The following is a 27075-nucleotide window of genomic DNA, read 5'->3' on the forward strand; positions in this document are numbered from 1 at the left end:
GTGCAATGCCGCAAATTTGGGCTGGAGAGGAAGTGAGAGGAGAAGCTGGTGGAGCGTCAGTGGGCCCCATGCACACAGCAAGAGCTGCTGGGGTTGCACCACTGCATCAGCATCCCCACAGCAGGGCCATGGGGCTGGAGCACGGGGCACAGCTCAGGTGAGCACTGACGGGAGCAGATCAACCAAAACATGGCTCCGGGTGTGTGACCGCAGGCACCACCCAGAGGGACAAAGGGGCACAAAAACACATGTGGGATCTGAGACAGAGCTACAGAGGGCTCTCTGAGTGCAGTGAGACCAGTCCCTCTCTTTCACATGCACATGTAGATATGCACATCCTCATCCCCCTTCCAGATTTCCCCAAATTACAAGCTTAGCATCCTTTGAATTGCAAATCTCCTATTATGCAGAGAACAGTTCAGCTCTGCACAGTAGCTGCATGGCGCCTTCCCACATCTCCTTTCATTTCCAAAAGGAAATGAGTGTTGATTAAAGAATCCAGAGCTATTTCAAATTATTTGGAGAAACTGAGTAAGTTGCAGTGCAAATCCTCTTAGTAATGCTCCTCATTTCTCCTTAATTCCTTTCTATAAATGGATAGCTGGGATTGAGCATACCTCCGGAAAACTGCTCTCAACCAAGCCCTGCAGACACAGGGGCTCCAGGGGAAGCAAATGAGAAGATCTGACCAGCACAGAGCTGCCTGGAAAAATTTGTGAAATTAATTAAAATGCAAATCCCAGCTCAGCAAAGCTCCACTGTGGTCGCTGGGCAGCAGGGCCGGGGAGCAGTACATGACAATCCCCCTGGGAAGTGAGGGAGCCTTCCAGAGGTGTAAATCACAGCTGCTCAAAGGGCACATGTCTCTTTTTAAACATCACTCAACTGCAGCAGCCAAAAGCAAAACACAGGCTCTCCAAGCTCAGGAAAGGCTTTCCGCTGCGACGTCCCGAAGCAAAGTGGGCTGGATAACGCCTGCAGTGATTCATGACCCGCTCAGGACTGGGAGCTCCTGAGAGCTGCAGTAAAGCACAGGCATGCCCAAGGAGGCAGCTACCACGCAGCTCAGCCTCATGGCCTTATACAGTAGCACCCAGGCAGGGAACAGCCCTGGTTTTGTACACAACCGCAGTGGAAGGGAAGTGAAGAAACAGAGGCTGTGGAGGCAGCATGGCAGGCCAGGTGGCATGCCTCATACACACACATGTATACACATGTGTATACATTTCGTTGTACAAAATAAGAGAATGCCCAGCAAAAACTGAGTGGCTCGCAGCCTTCCATCATAGTCCTAAATGCTCTCTTTGACCTGGGAGTGAAAGGAGACATAAAAAATATTTTCCAACCTTTAATCTGGGCAATTTGGCTGCATCAGGGGCTTCCATTCCTGGACCCATGAACTTAGAAACAAAGTGCTCTTCTGCCTCCCACTGAGGAGCTGAAGCCACTCCAGGGATCACACACCCTGAGCTGCTCCAATCAACCACAGACTAATACCCAGAAAGGCACAAGTCTCATCATTTGCCTTCACTTGGGCTGTAAGAAACAACCACATTTTTCCCAAAGCAATGCTTGCCTCTGGCTTTAGACACCCTGAAACCTCACCACACCCACGAGGGTTTGCACACTGCATCCAGGGCTGGAGATTTACTTAATGTTCACTTGGGAAAAGAAAACCTCAGCTCCCAAAGTAACCTGCTCTCTGAAAGGCCATGCATGGTCTGGCACAAGCCAATGGCTTGGGGCAGCGCAGGGCACTTTGCTACAGGGAGCGAGCACTGCATGTGAGGTTCTTCTTGGTACAGACATGGCCAGACCAGAGGTGACGCTGCACCATGTAACACCACTGCCTTTGGTTCTACTCTCCTGAGGCTGGGAAGACAATGACTTCAGACCTATATGATGCTTGGCCTCCCAACCATTAATGCTCACCTGCACAAGTCAAAGCATGACATGAGTGTTATAGAACAGCACATCCAGCATGTGTGGTGTTTTGAGGAGAAAAACCTACTGCTCTGGGACAGGAAGGGGTGGTGCAATATTTAGAGGTCTCCATCTTATTCTGCACACCACAAGGCAACACAAGAGGGCTGAGCAGCTGTCGGACTCCTCAGCAAGATCTGTGGCATCTGCCTCATGAGCCACAGCACTGTTATCACAATAGAAAACATAAAATAATTCAAGGGATGCACATTTTGAGTGCATCTGAACATAAGAACAGAGGAGACCATCCCACTAGCTCCCAGCTACTCCTGAGGGCAGCAGAGTTGCATCAAACTTGTGGAAAGCATCTGCAAGTCGTGCTTCTATGAACAGTATGTGCAAGAAATTGCTCCTAGAAGGTGGCTTTGTGGATCTTCCAACTCAAATAGTAGGCTCAACAGTATCATGAGAGGCAGGGTGGGAAGAGACAGAGAAATTTGATCGCTCCCACTGCCTTTGAGCCAATCAAAGAGAAAGAATGAAGAAAAGCACTCAGTTGACTTGTGATGGGTGTCAGAGACTTGAGTGAGAAGTCTGATGTGGATAGTGGAGATCTGGCTGATGCCAGGAAGGGAGAGCCGAGCTGTTAGCATAGGTCTGAAGGCTGTGGTTATACCGACCCTGGAAACAAGAGCTTGCTGCGTTAAACACCACCTCACACAGCACTTCATACCATCCTGGTATCAAAACCCAAACAGTTGGGACACTTGATTTCTCAAATACCATAAACAGCTTATGCAGATTAATTACTTGGACACACTCCAAGCTCTGAATTTTATTCCTTTTTTTTTTTTTTTTTTTTAATCCAACTTAAGGAACATGGACTCTTTCAACACACAGAAAAGCTTTGGGAAAGAAAGGACAGAAGGAAAATCAATTTTGGGGAGAATTGCTGGCAAAAACTAAGGCTACGGAATAGGCCAAACCTCACTAATGACCATCCAGGGAGTTTACGCAGTAAAGCCTGGGATCCATTTGAAACCTCCAGGTGAAACAAGTAGTCAAATGAAAAGTCAGCTGAGACTGCAGCAGAACCTGGGGAGTGCTCCAGCTGCCTCAGGAGCCAGCATGGATCCTGCTCAGCCTCACTCCTTCCTGCAGCCCCTCTGGGAAAAGAGCTGTCAGCACCAGGAGGCAGGCCATGAGGTTGGCCAGAAACCACCTCCTTCCACCAGATGCAGTAGCTGAGAACAGAGCCAGTTCACTGGTTGGGTAAGAGAGCTCCCCATCAGACATCATCCCCCTGGGGCACAATCAGACCTGCAGTGACCAGAAGCCCCAGTGCAAGCAGACACTGGAATGACCTGCCAGATCCAGAAGCAGTGAGAAAACCACATGGCAGTGAGCCCTTACACACGTTGACATGGGCACCATGAGCACCTGAGCCCTGCTCCCACTGGGCAGCATGGATTCCACCAGCAGAGCTTCCCCAGCTCCTCTGTAGCCACTCCCCCTGACAACCACTCATTACTCTTCTTACTTAATTATTGATAAGGGCATGATATCATCATCAGCCAATTGCACTTGTGCCCCACATTGCCCAGCCTGCTCTGTCATGGCCAGAAGCCCTTTCCGCACACTGTCCCATTAGCCAGGCTTTTAATTTTAAGTGGGGATTTTATGCAAAGATAATCTCTTCCACCAGTGGTGATTTGCATCAGTGGAGGGAGGATCACTATGTTTTCTGGGGTCAGTGTTCCAGGAAGGTCCTCCACAGTCTTCAAATACTCCTGATACTTTCCCAGTGGCCCCAACTGGAGTCTTCTGCTTGCTGACAAATACCAACATTCAGGCACTTTTATAATAGGGGAGGAATCACGGGAGAGATACAGGATGCCTGAGGATGCAGGGAGAAGAACCAGAATGCCACATGCTCATCTCCAGCTGAGCTTTGTAGTGACCAGCAGCCATCCCAGGACCAAACTTGCTTGGGAAATGTTAAATCTTATGGAGATGTCTTCAGGACGAAACTAGTCCCTTCAACAGCGAGACAGCCTGCAAAGCACATCTCAGAGTACAGCAATCTCTGCTATCTCCCATGTGACAGGCACCCTGAAGTGCTCCGGGATGAGGTGACAGCCCCATGCACTATGCCACGGATTGTTTAAGCACCAGACGCAGAGCTGTGGGTCACCCTGCCTGGCAGGAATGCCCGCGGCGCGGTAGCACCAGCAGAATGGTCCCTGGCTGGGCGAACCCCAGGCTGTAAAGGCAGCAACAGGCACTCTTGTGGAAATCCTTCCTTGCAGCTCCTCCTGCAAAGCAGCAGCTCTTCTGAACAGAATGAAGAGTCCCTTGCCACTGTGGGCAGATGTGAGAAAATTAAGGGAGCATTCCTCTTCCCTACGTCAGTTTGTTAAACGAACAGCCACCACCCAGACAGATGGCTGCAAGCTGGTTACTCCAGAAACGTCCAGGTGTTCCTTGGGGACACCTGGATCCTGTGCAGGAGCCAAGAACAGCCTGGACCCTGATGGCTCCCTGCTGCTACACCCCTGCCACCTCATCCTGTCCCCAGCCCTGCTCTGCCAGAGCACCTGTGCCCCCATCCTCGCTGCTCCCAACCTGGGGGTAGTGAAAAGCAAAATCTCCCTCTCAAGGTGACCAGCGCAGGGGATGGCCGTGCCTCCATGCGAGGATGGCTCCTCATGCCCTGCTTCCCTCAACCCATCTCCATCCCTTGTGACCAAGCAGGGGCTGGCCTTATGCATCCCGGCTAGCCATGCGTGGCAGCTTGAGCAGACAGGGCACGGCCTGTACCCTGCTAACCCAAATGCGGGGTGCATGGCAACGTGCGGGTAGGAGTGCACCCCAACACAGGGGAGCTGCCTTGCAGCGGGGATCAGCTTAACCCCAACGACGCCTCCCGCCGGGGATGAATCCCCGACAGCTGGAGTACGGTTCCCGTTGCAACACGTCCAGTAACACCGGGCTGTTTCTTCCTGCTTTCACAGCAAAAAACACCAAAATTCGGGTTGGTGGGGGTTTCGCAAACAGATGAAACTTGCCAAGCGCCCGCCTCGGGAGGGAGCAAGCCCTCAATCCCAGCTCCAGCAGCTCCCCCCGGAGCACTGACCCTCTCCCCCGGGGCCGCTGGTCCCCCCCTCCGCAGCCCTCGGAGCGCCGCACCGCTGCTGGGGGCCCCGGAGGAGGAGGAGGATGCACTCACCATTTTGCCCGCCTCCATGGCCTCTCCAGCCGGGCTGAGGCCGGCTCGCCGGAGCCCGATCGGCGGGGACGGGCCCCGCTCCCCGCTCCCCGCTCCCGGCCGCAGCGGCTCCGCGGCTCCCACGGCGGCGGCGCGGGGCGGGAGCGGGGCGGGGGCGCGGGAGGCTCCGCGGAGGAGCGGGGGGGGGGGGGGGAGTTGGAAGCGCGCACCCGCACGCGGCGCGCTCCCGCGAGCCACGGCGCAGCCCCGCGGGGTGGGGGCGGGGGATGGGAGGGCCGGCGGGGGCGCGCTCGCCCCCGCGCTGGACAACAAAGGCGGCCCCGGGCTGGTGGCCGGGGGGGAGCTTCGTGGGTGCCCGGCTGCACCCTGGAGCTGCGGGCTTTGGGGCAGCCAGGAGCGCCTGGGGAGGGCACCGCCCCATCCCTGTGCCCCTTCTCCGTGCCCCCCGGGCGCTGCTGGGGATCCTACACCCGGTGGTCCTGCAGGTGACCTGTCCGTGCTCTCTCTGAGACAAGAGCTCATGGGCCGTGATCTCTCCTGCAACAAAAAAGCAATCAGGCTGGTACAGTGCGCGTGCTCCCCGTCCTCGGGGAGGCACAGTGTGCCGGCTGGCATCACCTGGCCGTGGACCAGAGAATCCCCCTTCGTTGTGGGACAGGAGGGAACACAACAGCAGGTCAGTATCTTTGCTGTTCCCAGCTGCTACCAGTGTTTGAGAAGCTCTTTAGCATCTTCAGATGGGGGGTATAAAAGAAACCCAAACAATTCTATAATCATTCTTTAAATTCCCAAAAGCAAATCCAAAGCAGGTAGGAGGAAAAGCATCATGGCACTGAAACACAGCTAACCCTCTGCAGAAGGCAGAGAAGAAGCTTCATGGCCTCAAGCGAAAAAATGTTCTGTGATGCTAGCCCTAGACTAACTCAATAAGCCTTCCAGATTACTACTTTAGTCTAGTCATGGCACAGCCCCTTGTTAATGGATGGTGACTTGGCTGCTCTTAACAAGATCACAGAATCCGACATCCCATGCACTCTGCAGGGACCTGTGGGGACTGAGAGCCACCCCTTGGGCCCAGGAGCACCCAGATCACGCTGACCCAAGTCACCAAGCAAGTCCCAGCCATGGGGGATGCTTTTGGAGCCAAGACCAGGTAGTGTTTTCCCTCTGGTGGCTCTCAAAGTCTCCACCGAGATTCCCATGTGGGACAGACACACAGACACACTGCTTCACTGCAGCTATGAACCTCCTCCTTTTGCTGGACTGACTGATTCTAACCTATAGCCAAATTTTACACCTTATCCATTTGCAGCTTTCACCCACTGCCCTCACCTTTTAGAACCCTGGCAATGTGACAAAAAGGCCAAAAGAGGAATTTCCCACTTTAAATGAACTGTGACGCCCGGTTCCTATGGGAGCAGGTGGTCTGGTCCCTGCTCCTCGTCCCAGCCCGTGGGTATGCACAAGGCAGCACGCTGGGTGTGGGCACCAGTCCCCATCGTGGGCACTTGTCCCCATCACGCCAGGCATGACGGGGCTCCGAGCACATATGCACAGTAGGCCTGTGGCAGGAAGGGTGCATCAGGCCCCTGTGGTGCTGGCGGTGGAAGACGCAGTACCTACTGCAGCAAGGGAGGCAAAACCAGAATTGAGTGCTGTGACTTGAGAAAGGGAGCTGGGTTTGCTCCCTCCTTGCTGCAAAGCCCTTTGGTCAGCGACATCCAGCTGGTTATGGGATATGGGAAAAAGCTCATTATCTGCCCCAAGAAAATCTTGGTAACTTGAGTACAGACATTACAACCGAAAACCGACTGGCATCTTTCCCTAACGCTGTGACACATCTGGCTGCTTTGCTGCACTTCATGCACAGTCCTATTTTAGAGCAAGCTCTCCCTACCTGGAGGTATGTGTCATCAGCGATCTGCTGGGAACCAGTCCAGGCCCATGCGGAGGAAGACCTAAAGATATCCACCAGCCTGCAAGGTGATCCCAGCCACTGGGGACAACCTCAGACTATGCTCGCACTGCAGCCTGCTCTGCAAAATAGGAATGGACACCCACTGGATGCAAGAAACCTGCTCTACCCACTGCAGCCCCCCTCCTAGAAATGCCTCCAGCACAGAAGATGAGAGCATTGGTCCTCACTACACAGCCCTGCTCTGTGGCATCCCCAGCCTGATCTTCCCCTGGTCAGTGGGATCCAGGAATTAATTAATCCAGCATCAGCTGGATTTACCATTGCTCTGAACTGGACGGCACCAGCACTGCATGGCTTGCTGTCCTAGGTCCATCACACAGCCCCCTGTGGATGCAGAGCACCAAGAGGTTCCAGCCCTGCAATTAGCACTTGCATGGGGATTTAATATCTCATTTGAACAAATGGAGACCTTAAGGCATGTGTGCAAGAGCAAACCCAAAGGTAAAGTGGAAAACAAAGAGAACCACTCACATCCTTGGGAGTAAAACTCAGTCCTGACCCCCACCAAAACATGCATAGGACAGATGTGAATTTTCCCCCTATGTCACCTGCATCAGAAATGTACAGCTTTTAAAATAGTTTGTAGGATTCCCTCTTTAGCAGATACATTGGTGACACCATGCAATGCCCATGAGCTTCCCATACTGCATACTTGCTGTTTTACCTCCTGTGGCTGGCTTTCGGCTCCAAAACCCCCTTCATGCCACCATGCCCTCCTGCAAGGCAGCATTTTGTAGCAAACCCTGTCAGTTCATCATCCTTAACCTTGGCTTTCAGAATGTTAATCTAGGGCTAGCACAGAGAGAAGGAGGCAGGGAACCAGCATCACAATGTGGGATCAGGCCCTGGGTGAGCATCTGCCTTGGATGCTGCACGGTTATTGCCATTAGAGGAGTTCTTGTACAGAGGCTTGAAGAGCTGCTAGAGCTGATAGAGACAGGTCAGTGTCTCACTCATGTCCCAGTTGTGGGACAGCGCAGAGCAAGGACTGTGTAGCCATCGGGGGACAGGGAGTGCTCCAGGCCTGGAGCTTCCCAGCAAGGAGGGCTCTGACAAAGCTCCTTGGCTAAAGGGCAAACATCAGAGCCAAGGCAGCTATAGAAAAAAAACTCTGAAAAATAATTTAGAGGCAACTTCAGAAGAGTCTCCAGAACAAAGGGAAAATAAAGTTCCCCACTGGCCAAGGAAGCTGCACTCCCAAAGCATGAAGCAGGGAGGGAGATGGCCACACGTGCTGAGCCCTGGCATGATCCGTGAGGACAAATCGCCCTGCCATAGGGCGATTTGTACCCCTGGGATGACCCCTCGCCCTGCCACAGGGGTGACACTTCAGAGAAGTGGCCCAGGGTGCAAGTTTCTTCCTTTCTGGGCTCATCTGAGCCCACACAAGTTCCCTGCTGTGGATCCCCTGCCAAGCAGGAGCCCCAGGGCAAGCTGCTCCTGCCCTACATGGTGCTCGCTGTGACTGGGACAGCTGTTCCCAGTGGCTCACATAAGGATGTCAAAACACTGAATCTGCTACTTTTTGTAGCTGCAAGAGCAGCAGCTCCGCTTTCAGCATGGTTTCCCTGAAGTGCTATACATACAAAGCAGTTTTATACTCAACTTGCCTGAGGGACAACCCAAATCCACCTAGGACTATGCAACGTTAAGTGAGCTTGCTCCAAATCTCTGCCAGTTTGCACACACACATGCAGAGCTCTGGACAGTGTCAGGGGTGCAGTTTTATCAGCCAGGGGGAGCACACAACCTTGAAGCCTCTCCCACTCTGCCAGTAGCACTGGGCACAGCTGAATCAATGTCTGCTCCAGCCCTGGAGAGCAGGGCTCATGCTTTTAGCAACCTCTGTGCTTCGATCTGCAGGTGTATGTGCAGACTAGTCAGCATCCAGCACCTTTCCACTCCAGAACTGCCTCACTTCCCAGCAATTTGGGAAGGGCTGCAGGAAAACCGGCCCTAGACAGCCTCCCCAGCAGCCTTTTTTGGGCCAATGCACTCTGGTCATTAGCAAATGACCATGGCTCTAGAGGGGTACTGGAGACAGGTGCCTGGAGGTCACACGTTGAGGGACAAAAGCCAGCAGGGCATCACAAGCAATAATGCCTGCAGCACAGCCTTATGCACAGCCTTGACCCTGCCTCCCCCAGCTCTGGGAGCTGTGGGTATGGTGTGACATTCCCCCACAGCAGCAGGGGAGGCAAGGCTGTGCTGCTTGGGGGAGCAACCCCTGCTCTGTCCCTGTGTCCTGGTGCCCCCTCTGGGCACAGAGCCCCCTCCTCCCCAGCTGTGTTCAGCCTCCACTGTGCTGAACTTAGAGACCCTCGGCTAGCCCTGGGAATCAGCCCCAGCCTCCAGTGGCTCCTTCAGGGCTCTGCAAAATGCTTGGCTGAGAGGTGCAGCACAGCTGGGAGCGCTGTGGGCAAGGAGGGAGGAGAGGCGTCCATCCTCTGCCCTGAGCTGGAGGGAGGCTTTGGGAGCATCTTTAAAATTTATTTCAGCAGCTGACTCCCACAGAGATGAAGGGAGTTAGGCATAAAATGTCTTGGCAAATGCAGCTTTTTGTCATTACAGACAGTTTAACAAAGGTTAGTCAAGTAATGATCTACAAGTCATTTTATTTTATTGGTTTTACATTTCTTACTTCTATTTGAGCAAATCTCTGTCTGAGCTCATGCTTTGAGGTGAGATGAAGTGGAAGCCAGGTCCTCTCTGTGGCATGAACCATTCATGTCTCCAAAAGTTCTTGTCTCTCCCTTCCCCCCCCCCCCCCCCCCCCCGCCATTGTTCATTTTACCAGGTCTAAAAATAATCTGAAGCCTTTTAAACCATCTTCCGTTGCAGCCTCCTCCCTCCTCGATGACTAATAATATCAGTTGCTCCCTCTTGATCTTTCTCTATTTCCCAAATCTGCCCAGAGAGAAGAGAACCAAGCCAGAGCTGAGCACCCACAGCTTGGAATCACAGTACATTCATGGCAGGATTTTCCACAACATTCTTCCCCACAGTGAATTTGCTGGTGTCCCCTTTGTCTTCCCAGGGGTGCAAGGCTGACCTATGCTGCTGGGGGCTCATCTGCTTCTGCTTGGGAAGCACTGGAGCTGTACTTGCATGGTGGCTGCTCCTGTGTGCCAGGGCAGCACATTTCATCACTGTGCTGGGAGTTGTTTCCTCAATTATTTCTCTTCGGGGGATGCAATCTTTCCCAGCTGCATCAGCCTGCTGGAGCAGTTCAAACCAACCACCCCACAGCAGCTCTCGCAGCTCACAACAAACCAGCCCTGCCCACTTAGGGGGACACCGGGACCCTGCAGGAGCACCAGCAGCATGGGATCTCCAGGAGCTGGGAAGGACTTTCCCAAGTTCTCTGCATAAGGCAGAGCAGCAGGTTCAGCAGAGAGACATCCAGCACGTATGAAACTATTTGCTTTCTGTTTCACAGGCTTTGGCTGGTCTCAGCACATCTCCTCACCTTGCACAGCTCTGCACCACAGCCTGTATCGAAGGGACATGCTGGTTGAGGATCTGCTGTGCTGGGTTTCATTTCTGACCCGTGGAACTGGGTGAGCACCTCTGGCTGTGCCAGGAGCATTGGCTGTGTTGTGTTTTTTCAGAGAAGGATGTGAATGCCAGCCACTGGGTGTATTTGTAATACTTCCACTTGTAGGAAAACCCACCTCACTATTGCTGTTTGTGGCTTTATTTATTTTTTTCTCCCTGAACTGTGAGATCAGATCTTTGTAATGCAGAACAACCTCACACGCTTGTATCAGGCGCAAATCCTCCCACCCTTTCTCGGGTACCAGTGACACTTGTCCTGTAGCCAGCAGCTACCTATATGCATGGCCTCGACCTCTCAACAGTCTCCTGGGTGAGCACTGACTCTCCTGCACAGGACCCCTAGGGGTAGGGGCAGGCTCGGCAATCCGCAGGATCTGCTGCAGCTTGCAGGCATGTATGCTCTCTGACCTCACACCTCTGACTTCCAGATAGGACCCTGCAATGAGCAACCTGCAAAAAAACCCTACACCCATTAACACCCAATTACACGTTATGTAAAAATATGTAAAAACCCTGAAAGGGTTACAATCTGAGGTGAATCAGCTGCTTTTTTTGGTACCAAATCTGCACTTTAGGTTGGATTTCAAAGTTGCTTGGGTGCTCCAATACTCCTGAAAATCTCCCTGGACAATTATTGCCCAAATACCTTTGCAAATCTTGATTTAGGAAAATATCCTATTCAGTGCAGTACTTAAAAGCTCAATGCAATTTAAAAATCTTTCTAATGCTGCAGTTTCCTGTGCATGTGAAAGTGAGGAGGAAAAGCTGATCAGCTGCAGGTGGGCACGGGTCCAGGGCTCGCAGTGCATGGATGCTCATGGGGCAGGGAGCAGGCAGCTGTGGGAGCAGGCAGCCCAGGCTCCAGCAAAAAGCCAGCCCAGCACTGGGCTGTGATAGAGGCTCCAGAGGCACCAAGCCTCCCTGGACAGAAGAGGCACCAAATGCCCCCAGCGTACAGAAATGCTGTGCTGCCAGCCCTGCACCTGGTGCAGGAAGGGGGCCCGACCTCATTACTCTTGCCTTGTGGGAGGCAGCTTTGTTGTGCTGTCGATATACAGATTTTCTTCAAAAATTAAATACAGCCACAGTTTGTGCTACTGTTATTGACTGTTTGTTATTTTTAGCTGTCTGTTCAATCTATACCGGCTCATGTTACAGCCACCACAGGAGCTTCGAGTAACATTGGTCAGACAGCGCCTGCAGATGGGGCCAGCCCAAGACAATGGGATTAAAAATGCACAAGGGAAAGAGACTGGCAGAATAAGCTGCACCTGCCCCATATGCTCCCCCCACTGCCAGTGCTGCAAGGTGATGGCAGATCCTGGCTGCAGGACCGGAGCAGAAGAAAGTCCCATTCCTCAGGTGGGGTGAAGGGTTATGGAGCCTTGCAAAGGGCAGACAGGGCAGGCACCAGCTCAAGTGCTTGATCCAAAAGGACAGCATGTAGTAGCAGCAATAACAGGGTTGTAACTGAATTGTGGAAGAGGGATTTAAAACTTCACGCTTAACCTCAGCAAATACGTGCATGACCACTTGCTTCTCACTTGCAGACGCCTTCTATGTCCCCTGAGTCCCCATTTGTATGTATAGGTTATCTGGAAACCCCTCTTGACTCCAGCAGAGGCTGTCTTCCTTCACACACGTACAGCCTGGTCTGTACAATGCACCGCTTGAGTTGCTTCCTTCTTGTAAGCACAACACCGACACTACCAAGATAAGCACAATGCCCAGAAAAGGAAGCAGGGTTAGCAAAGATCATAAATGTGCTACCAAAACATCAGCACTGTGCTCACTGCTCTCATGCTGCTGCCCCCATCAGGCAGCTCACAATGTGGGCACCACAGCCGGGTGCTCCACCACTGGGTGCTTCTCCATCATCTGCTCCCCTGTGTGCCCCCGGGGTCTGCTCAGATAAATGCTCCCAAGCAGAAATCAAAGGCCCCTACTTTGTTCTCACTTCTTCACTTTGAAACCCCTCCATAATTGGATCATTGCCATAAATTATTCAGGAAACAAGTTGATAAATCCCATCAATTTCCTTTCAAAGCCCTTAAGTTCTGCCTCAGAGGCACTGGCTTCATTTACAGGAGCCACGGGCAGCAAGGCTGCTGCCTGGGGAGCATCCAAGGCTGCAGAGGAAGCAGTGCCAAAATACCTCCATTTTGTGTTTGGGGAGCAGTGCCAGCATCTCTCACATCCCCAGAGGGGAGAGCCATCACCCTGGACAGGCTGTTCATCCCTCTCCAAGCAGTGTCTGTTAGACACCTGTCCCACAGCCAACACCGGGCAACGTCAAACCTGGAGATCCATTTCCCTGCTTTGCTTGTCCTCACTATGTATCTGGAAATATTCACAGGGCCAGACGTTGCATCCTGGCTGAGTTGCTGCCAGCACTGTCCAGCATCTCCTGAATTCCTCAGTGGCTTTGTGGGAGGTGACACGTCCCAGCTGCAAGGCTGCTGCTCGGAGCTCCAGGATGGGGCTGCACTCGGTGCCGTCCTCCCTTTTGCAGAGCAGTGAGCCTCCTCCCTTTTACCTCTCTCAAATCTCTGCCTTGGGTGATCCCTGAGGTGGCCCATGGAAGGAATCATTTGGTTATCTCCTTTTGCTTCTCCCTTGGATGGAGATCTGGCTGTGGTGTCTTGTGCAAGGGGCTTCAGCCGAAGGCCCAACCAGGACCCCATCACTCTCGCCTTACAGTGCAAGAATTTCCTGTCTTCTCCAGAGCTTTATTTCCACACAAACCAAAAGCCTGGTGAAAAGGTGGCTGAGTGGAGGCTCACAGATTTGTGACATGACAGATGCCCACAGCTCTCACAGCTCCTGCAGTCCCCAAATGCTGACAGCTTGGCACAACTGTGTAACAAATGGGGAACGAGCTCTGATACAAAACCTCCTGGTACATGGGGTTGGGAGAAGCTGCAGCAATTGTGCCCACAGCTGCTGGGCCCCTGGGGCTGGATGGTGCCAGGCCACACCAGCAGCCAAGCCAGCTTCTGATGGACAGGCAGTGGTAGAAGTGCTGGTAGGACACAGACAGCGTGTTCTGTTCACAGCCCCAGGGAAGTTTCCAGCTGCGAGTAAATTCCCCTCGATGTGGGCTTGCTGCCCATGTGATGTGCATGGCTGCACTGAGAGGTCTGAATAAAGCATGCGGAGACCGCAGACCCTACCCCACCCAGGTCTAAGACCTAGCACTTGGCCTTGTTGAACTTAACAAGGTTCCCATGGGCCCACTTACTGAGCTTGTCCAGGTCCCTCTGGATGGCATCCCTGCTTGGTGTGCTGACCCACCACAGGAGCCCCCCTGGGGCTGAGCGCTGTGCCCCTGCCCAGCAAGGAAACAACTAATTCCCAGGCTCCAAACCTCTTTTGTTGGAAGGTCTGGTGCTTCCATAGGAGCTATGCCTATGGGCAACAGAGGGCTGCAGGACCAAGCTTTGTGGGCAGTGCAGCTTGACGGGTCCCTGGGGATCTCCCAAGGAGTGTCCAGCTTGGTTAAGGGACCAGTGCAGTGCTTGAAGCCCAGCCCTAGGCACCCCTCTGAGATGGGGAATTGTCCCAAGCCCAAGGTGACACCAAGATCCCCTCCCAGGGTGCAGGGACCATGCTGGCCCGACCTGGCCACACTCTGCATTGTTCCCAACGCTGTTCCAACCACATCCTTTTTAGCATAATTATTCATTTCAGTAACATAACTAAGCTGTGTAGGCTTCTCTCCCAGTGTCCATTCCCCATGCAGTGGAGCAGGCATGCTCAAGGATGGGGCAAGGAAGGAAAAAGTGATGTTTTCTGATGGACTTGTAGCTGGAGAATAAAACAGCAGCCCCATTCTCGTACCTAAGTGCGTGCTTTCCTTGAACTCTTGTAAATGTAACAGTGGGCCACACTCTCCCTGCTTAATCCACCTCTGCCCAGGCTGCAGGAGATTTGCTATGGCTCTGGGGATGCTCAGGTGAGGAGCACAAACATCCTGCAGCAAAGCTGCACCCTGCCTGCCTGCAAGCGCTCGGCGTGGTCTGTGCTGGCTGGCCAGGATGTGCATGTTTGTTTGCTACAAGTTTGGAAAACAGGAATGTGGTGCCAGAGGAGGGATGTCCGCTGGGGATGCAGGGTGGAGCAGGATGAAATCTGAGCAAACACAGAGGTGGAAAAACCCCAGCATATGAAGGAAACTGTGTTTCACATGTGGTCCTGCTGCCTTTCTGAAGCTTAGAAATGGGGGAATCACAGGCACAAAAGGCTGCAAAGTTCCTTCCCGAGATCTAAATATTAGTTTTTACTCATTTTTCATTTTTGAAAACAAACACTGCTGGCCTGGAGCTCATACTAGCAATCCAATTTATTTACCCAGCCCTAGAACAAAGGGTTGCACTGTGGTGCTCCTGCCAGCCTCGCAACCACTGCTGGAGCAACAGCTCCAGCAACAGTGAAGGCAAAACCCTGCTCTGGGTGTGGAAAACATGCCTGTGCCATCCAGTAGGATATGGAAAATGGATTAGAAGCACTTGGACTTTACACAGCCAAGTTACAGGCAGCCACGCAAGGAGCCTCTCCAGCACCAGGAGACATCCCCACACTTGAGCCGTCTGTGCGTGTTCCTGCACTGCACTGGAGAAGCTCGCAGCAACCAGTGCTGGGTGCGGGAGGCCAGGGGCCGCAGCTGCCACTCCGCTCCCTGCCTCCTCCCACTTGCAGAGAGGCAGTGGATGGAGCTGGGGGATGCACTTGTGTGCATCCCCTTGGGTTTCAGCAGATCAGATGTTATAACCTGAGAGTGAGATGTCCACTCTCAAAAGTGAATCACAGCATCCTGAGCGCTGCCAGCAGCGTCCTGCCCACCTGGTGCTGGGTGCATGTTGCTGACGTGCTCTGCCGAAGGGTGACCACTGCGGCCTGCTGACAAGGGCTCCTGTGAAAGCTGGTGGGTGTCAGCCAGCCCATGGGACACAAAAGCAGCAGCAACCACACTGTGCGGGCTTGGGACCATGGGGGAGCAGCACCCAGTGCTGCTGTGGAGAAAAACCTTCCTCCTGCCTTCAGAAAATTGGAACTTTACACATGTTTTTGGATGCTGGCCCCTGCTTGAGGCCAGCCTCAACCATCCCAGAGGTGCAGCCACTGCTTGCAGTACTCATGTGTGAGGAGCTGAGCACCATCCTTATCCTGCAGGACTGGAAAAGATGGAAGTTCCCAGGATAAGAAGAGTAAGCTTTAGCCATAGCTGCACAGGCTGCTTGCAGGATGCTGTAATCACACTGCTTCTCTTCACAGGCTGGAAAGAAACAGGCATTTGGAGGTGCTAAGATCAGATACTCAGAATTCACTCATCAGAAGAAAGGAGCTCGGCAGACTTCATTCCCTCTGAATCTCTTGATAGGAGCAGTTCGTAACATTACCACAGTGTGCAAAATCTCCTTTCCCTTCTGCTGAGGGGAAAAGAAGCTGGAGATATAGGGAATAATTGTTCCTGCAGCAGCAGAAAGGGAGGGAAAAGGGTTAAAACCATGAACGATGTAAAGTACACAAGCTGGCTAATTGCCATTTCCACGTGATGGCTGATGAGAAAGAAAAAATGTCTCAGATTTGACCTTGAATGCATTTTTCTCACAAAAAAAAAAAAAAAAAAAAAAAAAGAGAGATGCCACTGTAGGCACCTGCTCCTCTCCTGTAGCAGCAGGAGCGGAGCAGAGCCCTAGCAGGCTCAGCTCGTAGCTGCCTCTGCTGCCCTTTGGGGGACTTTGTTTCATATTGCACAGCTTCCTGAACATTCACTGAAGCAGAGCCTGAATACTGCTGTCCCACCTCCTGCATCCACCCCATCCCCAGCAGGCAGCAGCGTCGCACCACCCCGTCCCCTCCAACCCACACCTCCAAATGTGTCAACTGCAACCCGTGCATAGCCAAAATCACAAGTAATTTTAAGGGGATGAAAGACCCAGATGTTGTTAAGCAGATGTTGTCTTCTTTCTGCTCAGATTCATTTGCTCGTGTCCCCTTGCAGCCAGTACCAACCTCTGCATCTCCAGGTGACAGCTCAGGTGAGACCAAGGGCCTCAGCTCCCCCACACCCAAGGCTCCAGCAGACCTCGCTGGGCTCAGTGGCTCTGACACTTCTGACATTTCTTTTTCCATGGGCAGGAGACATTCAGTGCTTCAGCAGGGAGAGTTTGGGCAAACTGTTAGTGTATCTGGAGGCTACCAGAAATCAGGGTTTGGGTGAGAGCCCCTCCTTAGACATTTCCAGCTTTTGCTGGATGACTGCAGTCAGTGTAATGTAGGAAAGGAATCTCCTAACACCTTGCAGGAGCTCAGCCCCACGGCTGGTTTGAGTGCACTGGGAATAAGACAAAGAAGAAAGAAGACATGATCTGACTGGAACAAGCACGGGATGTGTTCCTCAGCTTGGCATTTGCAGCAAACTTGGACATCTCCGTTAAAAAAATAAAACTGGAATGCATAAGCGGAGACTATCCCTATTTCTAGCTGTGGCTCCTCCCCTGTGTATTTGGCCTCCCTGACAACTCAGTAATTCAAAGCACTTCTTTTTGAGCTATAAAAAGTGCCTGAGTGGTAATGCAATTTCTGGGAAGACAAATAAGAGGAGAGCACGCATGAAGAGTGCAGGGCGAGCGCATGGGGCTGGTGAGGAGCAAGTCATCCAGCTGAGGCCAAGAGCATCTTACCAGCAGATAAAGGAAGCCAGGAGCACTTTGTACCAGTGTGGGAGAAAACTGGAGCTATCTCCTAAAGGGGTTAATGCTGACCCTGACACCAGATCCACACTTCCAGCTGAGCCGTATGAACCATGAAAGCTCTGGGTAACAGAGTGAGGCCACAGAATTCAGCAAGCCCAGAAGTGCGTACCTCTGCCCTCTCCAGAGAAGTGTTTACCTCCACAAAAGCAGTCAGGCCTTGCTGACAGTAGGAACATTTCATTCCCGTTTGTGAAGTAAACAAAGCATTCCTTGCTGGGAAAACACAGGATCTCCACCAGGTTACGAACTGGGAACAATGCCACCAGAAGAGATTTTCCCAGGCCACGCAGAAGTCAAGAACTTCCTCTGCCTCCACCTCAGCGCTGCCTTAAAACCTCAAAAACCTTTACTCATCACTCAGAGGTGGAACATGACTGTTGTTGGAAGCAATTCTGAAGGCTGTACTGCTGAAGTGAGCGGCCCACGAGCAGTGGCCTAGTGACGGTGTGCTCGGTGTGCTGGTGACCACAGCTGTGGTGCTGAGGGACCCGTGGGGGTGAGCATGGCCGCTGCCCAGCCCTCTCAGCTGTATGAGCGCTACCAGTGCCCAAGCAGGGCGTGATTTGCTGTTCAGTTCTGCGGATCACAGAGGGTGTGCAGAGCCCCACCCTGAATCAGTGGGGAGCCTTGTGGGCAGCAGGCCAGAAACCCAAGGGATGCATCTGGCTTGTACAGAAGGTGCAAAAGGCTCTTTGTGACTCCTTCCTATGGCCACTGCCCTGAGCTACACTCGCCCCAAATGCACAAAGTGCCTTCTGCACCCAGAGGTCAGAGCCAAGTGGAGCTGCCAGCCCCAGACGTGTCTCCAAGGACAGGCAGTGCACAGGGTGGTGCTGTGGGCCCGGCCTCAGCGCTGGTGCCGCGGGGCTCAGAGGGCACTCGGGCACTGCAGCATGTCCCCAGGGAAGTGTGGTCACGGCTGTCGGTGTTCAACAAGTGACTGGACCATGCTCGTAGATATGTGGTTTAACTTTCAGGTTGCCCTGCGTGGAGCCAGGTGTTGGACTTGATCTTCAGGGATCTCTTCCAACTCAGGATATTCCATGGGCTGTCTAGTGGAAGAGGGACAATTCCAGGCTTCCCGCAGCAGCGTGCCCCTGTGTTGTGCCATGAGCACCTTGCAACACTATTTGCGCTTACGAAACCCTGTATTCTTGCTCGCTTCCACGTAAAAATAATGTCTGGAAAACACTGTTTTCCAGCCAGCATCTGCTAATTAAAATAAAAAGCAATGCCATACACTCTCTAGAGAGCCCTGGGCTGCCTGCATAGAATAAAAGAGACAAATGTTAACAATAAATAGCAAGTCTCCAGCCTGGCCCTGATGAGAAAACCCTCTTCTCCCAATGAGTCCCTTTGTTTACTGCAACTTGCCTCTCCTCTGCATGGTAAATATTTAATGTGCCATCTTCAGCAGCCCAGCTGCTGGAAGAATAGCGCTGTTGGGGGTGCAGGGGTCTGTGCCTGTACAGGAGGAGCTGGGTCACTTGGCAAAGCAAGAGCCAGGGGATAAAAACTGCAGGACCTCAAGGAACAGACTCCCCCAGGCCCATGGCATCTGGTGCTGTGGGACCGATAACCACACAAGTCTGGTCCATCTGGGAAGAGTACAGAGCAATGCTGTTAAATTGGGATTAACTGTAATTACATAAAGCTGGATACCAGTCATACTATGCCAAAGGCAGCAAAATTATGAAAGTCCTGGAATAAAGTAATCACAGCTTTGGTAATCTGTTTTGTTAGTTTGGTAACAGCAAAGAAATAGTCTTCTCACTGCAAGACTAAGGATGGAAGACCTGGGCAACTCGAGTCAACCTGGCAGCCTGAGTTTCATGACCAAGCTACGAAAAAAGGCTGGTAACCTCACTATGAGCTGCATAAAGCTTACTGAGTGCTGGAGCTACATGATTTCACAGTAGCTGCTGAGAAAAAAAAGAGTGTTTTTGCAGTTACCATGCTGATGCTTTTTGCTTTGATGGGAACAGAGAATGCAATGATGCCTGCCTGTCCCAGCACCAAAGCAGCATGCCTGGCTCAAGGCACAGCAGGAAAGGGTTCAGCAAGCATGTACTGAGCCCCACGGATGGCACAGACACAGCTGATGGACATACTCACCTTGAAGCCCATGGTGGGGGCAGGGAACACCTGGGATCTCCCCTCTGCTGGCCTGAAGGTGATGCCGGAAGCCGTGAGCTGGGTGTGCAGCCTGGCATGAGGCTCAGCCCATACCTGATGGTACAGCCATGGCCACGGCTGCCCCACAGCCTTCGTGCTGCAGAAGTTACACAAGGAAGCTGCGCATGCTAGTAAGTAAAATATTAGATGTCCGCATGCAGCTTTGAGCCAGTAACTTCACCTTCTGCATGCAGACCAGGGGTAATTTACCTCCCACCCTGATTAGCCGCGAACAGCAAACAATGTACAATGCATCCAGCAGCAGCTGGGGACTCGCACATCCGGACTAAAATACCGTCTGTGCTGCTCATTGCATGTCCCCTTTGAACAGTCTGTCCCCAGGAAGATTTCCTCTTTGGTGAGTGCAGAATAAATCAGGTGAGCCTGTGGCAGTGATCAGGACCAGAATCCAGCCTTTCTTCCACTTCTCCCACTGTTGCATTGCTCTCGTTGCCATCTTGGCAGCAGCAGAATCCTGACTGCTTGGTTGAATTCTCTGCACCCAGTAAATGCTGGGTACTTAGGCACGGCCCTGCACACCTGCAGGCTGCTGGCAAAGCACCTGCCAGCAGAGCCTGGGGCACCTGGCGCTGTGCTCACCTCTCCTCCAAATGTTGCTCACTGTATGCTGGTATCTGTAACTATCAACGGTCTTAAATAAATAAATAAATAAATAATATAAAAAATATATATTTTAAGGTAAACTGTCAGATTTGCGTAAGAATAAGCTTGCAAAGATGCATCAACATCTGGCTTAAGCCCTATTCTTGCTTTCTCTGAATCACAGATCCAGACAGGTTCTGGCTCAAATACATCTGCGTTTCAGAAGCCAGAGTCTCTGGAGCCTCAGCCTCATGCAAAGGCTGGTGCTGGTTTTAGCACGCAGTTTTCTTCCTCTTTGAAGCATCTGAAGCCAGATGATTACAAATATAAGAACTCAAACTATTTTGTCCTGGATACCTTTTAAAATGTTTCTTTCCAGCTGCCAACCAAGCAGAGAAGACAGTGAGCTGCAAAACTGTGGATGAGCGATGAACATGGCAAGACAAGAGCAGCAGCTTCAGCCCTGTGCCCCTGCTCTGCCCTGAGGTGTTTCCCCAAGCACCTGCAGCCCTGAGCAGCAGGAACCCAGCCCTGTGCCGCAGACCTGGCACCTCCTCGTGCCTGGCACCCACTGCCTCGCCGTTACCCACTGTCCCCATCCTCCCCTTGGTTTTCTGGGCTCAGGGTTGCTGCCACTGCCAGCCAAGGGGACAGCAGGTGCTGAGCTGGGGATCAGGCTTGTCATGGCTGTGATGTCCCCCAGCCCCGTCCTCCTGTGCAGTCCTAGGTGCGTTCTGGGGCAAGCCCCCATGCTAGTTGCCAGCTGGCCCATAAATGTCACATTCCCACCTGAAGCAACCTGGCAGCAGGTGTCCCCACCTTCTATGCCACACCTATTTATTGTCCTGGAGCTCAGCCACTTTTTGAGTCCAGGATCACAGAAAAACCTCAGTTATTTCTCCCCCTGCCCCTTCCCCCACCCCCCCTTTTTTTTGTTTAAATCCCAGCTTTCATTAAAGAGAAAGACAGACCTCATACAGCTAATCTGGTAAAAGACAAGCTATTTTCTTTCACACAGATGAAGCTGTGGGGATGGAAATAAGTTTCTAAGTGAGACTGAAAAGAGCCGAGATGACTCATTTCTTTGCTGCTGAAACTGTATTCACTCCCAAGCACCTCTAATTCCTATTAAAATAAAATACACCAAGAGCATTGGGGAACACTTGGGACAAAGCACAAGAGCTCGTTTTTTCCTGGAGATGAAAGAGCAGAGAATTAATCCCCTGTATCACCAACTCCCCCAGGATGGGCTCAGCTGGCTTCATCCCTCACTCTCCACAGACAGAAGCTATTTTTTCCTGTTCTTGCCAGTGTCAATATGTTTCTTTAAATATCTGTTCAGAGAGGCTATATATATAGGAACACTCTGGTGCTTTTGAAAGGAGCCTCATTTCCTGTGCAAGAACTTAAGTTCTTGGCAAAACTGCTGGCGGCTGCAGCATCTGAACCACAAAAATTGTTTTCTAAAAGTGAAGATGTCAGAAGCAAAATGGCATTTCCTCTGCGATGGCAAGCTGCACTGAGCCACGTCCCAGTTGCCGTGGGTGGGGAAGGGACACAGTGTTCCCCCCACAGTGGCACGGCCAAAAGCGGGGATGCTGCAGGAACTGCCTCCCACCTGCACTGGGCCACGAGCCTCCAGCAGCTCCCATGCCAGCGGGATGAAATAACCCTACTACCCTCGACCCAAAACGAAACTGGCCCTTGCAGCCTGCAGTGCTGTGTTTTGGGCTTTTCAGCAGCAGAATGGTGGAAGCCACCGCAGAATAACGAGCTGGTTTTGGTGCTGATTTGGGACAGTGGGGTGGCGTCATGCTGCAGAAGGCAACAGCAGTGGTGCTTGTACCCACAGGAACCAGCACCAGGGCAGAGCTCTCAGGATGGAACCGAAGCTCTTGGGTCATGCAAAGGAGGAATATGAGGATCCACAAGCAGGCAATTGCCTGAACCCACAGAGACCCCAGGGACCATGAGCTTACAGTTTTGCACCATGCTAGTTACCTTGGAGGGTACAAGCAGCAGTGAAGACAGCTCAATGATCACCTGCAACTGCACATATGACTTCCCAGGGGAATTACTTAGTTGTAAATTGCTATTTTTGGTGGTCCTGCACCAACATGTGGTTCTAAGGACCCAGCTATAGCTGCAAACAAGGAAGAGAAGGTGGATGCAGTGGGCAATCAACAATCCATGTTTCTCTTTGCTACTGGGTGCCCTGCTTAGAAAAAAAAACTTGCAGAGAAGATGAAGTGAAAGCTTTTTAGATTTCCTGGAAGAGTTTTAAACAAGAAGTGTCTTCTCCCGGCACTTGGCCACTATCAGGACAAACCACAGTGGACGAATGCCCAAAGACACCTGATGGGTAGTGGATGTGGCACACAGCTATGACACATCTCCTGACACAAACCTCAGGGGATCTGTCTCTGGGGATGAACACAAAACTTCTGCATCTCTGCTCAAGCCTTAAGGAGCAACGGAAACCACCAGCCCTGTCCCAACCTGGCTGTAACCCAGAGGGAGAGCTTTATAACAGGACAGGAACATCATCAAAGCCCAGCAAGCCGCTTCTCACTGTTGCTCTGGGCACTTACGCCCACAAAGGAAACTTCCCCCATTACTCCTTTCTGAGCACATTTGCCCCTCTCCAGCATTTGGTTTCCCAAAAGCGGAAAGGGACTTGTGCAGGACCCTAAAAGGCAGTGAGCCAGAATTGTTCTGGATGAGGAAGGAAACTTTCCCATACATTCAGGTTTCTGGATGGTGATCGTCCCTACCAGCAGTGCCAGGGATGCTCCTGGAGCTCAGAGCACTGCCAGCATGGAGGGGCTCCCGGGTCCCCCTGCTGTCATCAGAAGACCCCACAGGCAAGCTGTGAAGCTACAGTGGACAACAGCAGTGCACCAGCCAGCATATGGCACAGCACAGGTGACAGCACCGTGCTGGCATCTCAGCGGCCATCCTTTGGAAGGGATTGGGGCAGAGGTGGCTCGGCACATCTACACAAAGCCAATGGCTCTGGGAAGTGCCAAGGCAGATGGTGCGCAGCAGCAGCACCAGGAGGTTTTTGTGTCCTGCTGTGATGCTCTGCACTTAGTGTCATCTGTGTGCATCCTCCCTACCTCACAGAAATCCTTCTTCCTTCTGACACCATTTCTGCTCTCAAGATCTTGTCTCATCTAAGTGCTGAACATCTTGTCTCCGCCAAACCAGCACATTGTGTCCACGCAGAGTGAGCCAGCCCCATCAAGGCACAGAAATGTCCACAGGGGACAGGTGCAGGGAGAAGCGAAAGGAAGCCCAAGCAGGGAAGGGCACCCACCTAAGCGAGCAGGTCTTAGCTTCAGAAGCTCAGTACAGAAAGAAGAATTTGCAGAGAATGCAAACTTCACAGTAGGTTAGCAGCCACGTGAAATAAAAGCATCTATCTCAACATATGGTAGAATTTTCACTTTTGGTGGTTTTTCTCCTTGCTCAGACAGCTTTGCTCTGTCCGAAGATTTATTCTACTGAGGTTGAAGCAGTGAGCAGCACTGAATCCCAGGGAGCAAGGGAAACACTGACAAAAGGGAGAAAGCTGTTGCAACAGCCATGGCAGCAGTGCACCCCATATGGCCATGCACTGGCAGGACAGCACAAGTGAAGGATCTGGCATCCCTGTTACTCAGCTTTCCATTAAAACAACCAGCAATGACAGTAAAAGAAAAGGGGAGCAGTCAGGCAGGTGCCAAAGCCAGGGAGCCACGTCTCTGGGGCTCGTGGAGCAGCTACCACCCAGCAGGGAGCCAGCCAGGGCCAGCACATGGCAGCAGCGTATCAGAGACATCATGTTTTGCTGTGGCCTCACGTTTTCCACATTTGCATCACTGGCAAAACTAAGACACAAGCACACATGAAGAAAAGAGACCACCAGGAAAGTTATTTTGACATATCCCTAAGCCAATGGACATCAACAGGGCAGACCATTGTGCAATGTGATGACAACCACAAGAGCATCCCACCATGAGAGCTTCATATGGCGCTCTTTTTACCAACCTGACTCTTTGACCACAGAAAATGGGTGCTACCAAACCCAATTAGGTGTCATCCAGGCTCACTGGAAGCCTATTTTGACATGCCTTCTATCTGTAGGGGCTCTTTTAGCCCAAGATATTGCTACTGCTGCTATGGGACCTGCAGGTTTTGGAGGCAAGGATGGAATGAGCCTGTGTGCATGTGGAAACCTGGTAAAATCTTCATTTTCAAAGCCATTTGAGAAAATGTATGAACCTTTGTAAAGAAAAGTCACTTTCAAAAAAAAACAAACACCAAAACCCAAAAAACAAAACTCAAAAAGCCACCCAGCATGAGGTTTCTATAATAAAACCTCAAAAAGAAGAAGTTTGACAAACACTGTGGATGACCAATGTGTGGAAGATCTGAGCAGTGCCTGTGAAGTTCCCCATACTAGAGAGAAAGCAAGAATTACGCAAAAAGTAGAAAGGAGTAAGCCAGGAAATTGCAGAGCAGAACACTCACAAGAACCAAAAGTCACACAGGGAACGAGCCAACCCTTCGAAGAGCACCTCCGAGAAACACATGCCGTGTTGTTTCTCATCAGGAGCCTTCCTCTGCATAGTGCCACATTCCACGTTAAACCCTTAGTTGCATAAGAAACAGTGTGGCCAGCAGGTCGAGGGAAGTGATTGTCCCCCATGTGAGGCCACACCTTGAGTACTGTGTTCAGTTTTGGGCCCCTCGCTACAAGGACATGGAGGTGCTTGAGCAGATCCAGAGAAGGGCGACGAAGCTGGTGAGGGGCCTGGAGAACAAGTCCTACGAGGAGCGGCTGAGGGAGCTGGGCTTGTTCAGCCTGGAGAAGAGGAGGCTCAGGGGCGACCTTATCGCTCTCTATAGGTACCTCAAGGGAGGCTGTAGCGAGGTGGGGGTTGGCCTGTTCTCCCACGTGCCTGGTGACAGGACGAGGGGGAATGGGCTTAAGTTGCGCCAGGGGAGGTTTAGGTTGGATGTTAGGAAGAGTTTCTTTACTGAGAGGGTTACGAGGCATTGGGATGGGCTGCCCACGTGAGTGGTGGAGTCACCATCCCTGGAGGTCTTTACCAGACGTTGCGATGCAGCGCTCAGTGACACGGCGCCCCCGGGCACCACAGCGGTGCCGAGCGCCGGCGCGAGCCCCGCCGAACATGGCGGCCGCCGACCCCGGCAGGAGGCTGGCCCCGCCCCCCCGCCCGGCCCCGCCCCGCCCCGCCCCGCCCCGCCCGTACCTGGGCGCGCTCGAAGCTCTCCCGCTCCGCCTCCAGGCCGCCGCCGGCCGCCCGCCGGCCGAGCACCTTGGGCAGCGGGTTGCCCGCCTGCTTCATGGAGCTGCTCACGCGGTCCATGCCCCGCCGCGCCCGCCGCCGCTCCGGCCCCGCCGCGCCCTCGCAACCGCTCCGCTCCGACTCGCCGCTGTCCGTGCCACGCGCCATTGGCCCACCTACCTGCCACTCACGAACGGGCCCGCCCCACCCACACCGCCCACTCCCCGCCCCTTCGTTCTCATTGGCCGCTCCCAACGCCAGTCAGAAGGAGCCTCCTCCCCCCCGAGGGCCGTCCCCGGGCCGGCGCATGCGGCCAGCTCTCGCACCCCCCCCCCCCGTCACTGGTCGGACTCCACGCCACTCAACGTCAGCTCCCGCCCCTCCGCGGGAGCCACGCCCCTTGTCCCGCCTCTACGGACAACAATAACTGCGCGCGCCCCGCCCCCTGCTGGTGCCCTGCGGTGATTGGTTCTCGCACCTGCCGCTCACGGCCTCTGCCCCTCCCTCCCCTCCCGCCTGGCGCCACCTGGCGGCCGGGGTCCCGCTGCGCAGCGCCCGGCCCGGGCCCGCGGGGGGCGGTGTCCGTGGGTCGCGGTGTCTCCGAGGCTGGATTATCTCTGGATGATCTCTGACCTTGGCAAAGGGCAGCAGCGGGGCTGCGCTGGGTTTGTGCCAGACGGGTTCCTGGGTCTCAAAAACCAGCCGCATAAAAGCAGTGTCTCTTTCTGGTGGGATGTAGCTGGGCACAGCTGTCTCGTCAGCTGCTGCCTGTTGGAGGTAACAGGACGATCTGGGAGAAGCTGCTTAGGATGTGGGTTGGGTTGTTGTGAGCTGTTCTGCAAGCAGTAATACCCTGGGTAGCTCACTTTTGTAGCTTTTCAGCTGAAACAATTGCACAAGTGCCCTCCTGCAGGTGCCCTGTGGGACGTGTGAGCAGGCTGTGCAGTACACCTCACAGATGTCCACACTTGTGCCTTGGATATCAGATTCTCAGCTGCTGGAAACGGCATGCACTGTGTGTCCAGCAAGGCCACCTCCTCCCACCCCAGCTCATCTTGACTCCCTGTCTGCATTCTCTCTAATGCACTTTCTGGAAACCTGCCTCCTTTCTTGGGGCTGGTCCCAGAGGAAGTTTAATGTGTTTAAGTCAGCCACTGTTAGAGCAAGATGATTAATAATTGAAGAAATGAAGTCATTACCGAATAGAGATGAAGAAAAGAAAGGACAGAGGGACACAAAAGGAAAAGGAAAGAAAGGTCACACCCCTCTGCGTGGCTAAAGCCATCCTGTTCCCACATGGCCCCCCAGCATGCAGGACTGGATGCTGGAGGGCTAGATGCACCTCAGCCCTGGGCTAGTTACCCCATGGCTGTGAGCTGTGCTCACTTCTTCCTCTTACTGAAGAGCAGAGTCAATTCCTCTCCTTCCACAGCCAGGGCTTGGTGCTCATGCTGGGACCTGGGCTGCTCCGTTCTCTTGCCCAGCTCCAAGAGGTTGGGCTGCAGCCTGGAAGCAAAGGGCAGTGGGGCAGTCTGTCATGGGGATGGACAGCAA

General features: G+C 52.9%; 1 protein-coding gene across 3 annotated transcripts in view; it reads right to left on the reverse strand.

The window, feature by feature from the left end:
- HIP1 (huntingtin interacting protein 1) overlaps window positions 1–25671 on the reverse strand; it is a 50206-nt gene extending 24535 nt beyond the window's left edge. Inside the window, exon 1 of one of the 3 annotated variants that reach the window (XM_084299712.1) lies at window positions 25486–25671. In XM_084299712.1, coding sequence (XP_084155838.1) covers window positions 25486–25602 — 117 coding nt within the window. In that variant the 5' untranslated portion in view covers window positions 25603–25671. Of the gene's footprint in view, window positions 1–5152; window positions 5305–19561; window positions 19774–25485 lie in introns of those variants that run through there. The other 2 variants (XM_084299714.1, XM_084299713.1) reach the window with 2 other exon arrangements.
- Window positions 25672–27075: the final 1404 nt, after the last annotated feature.

This window comes from Netta rufina (assembly GCF_964035555.1).
Source record: "Netta rufina genome assembly, chromosome: 21".
Lineage (NCBI taxonomy): Eukaryota > Metazoa > Chordata > Aves > Anseriformes > Anatidae > Netta > Netta rufina.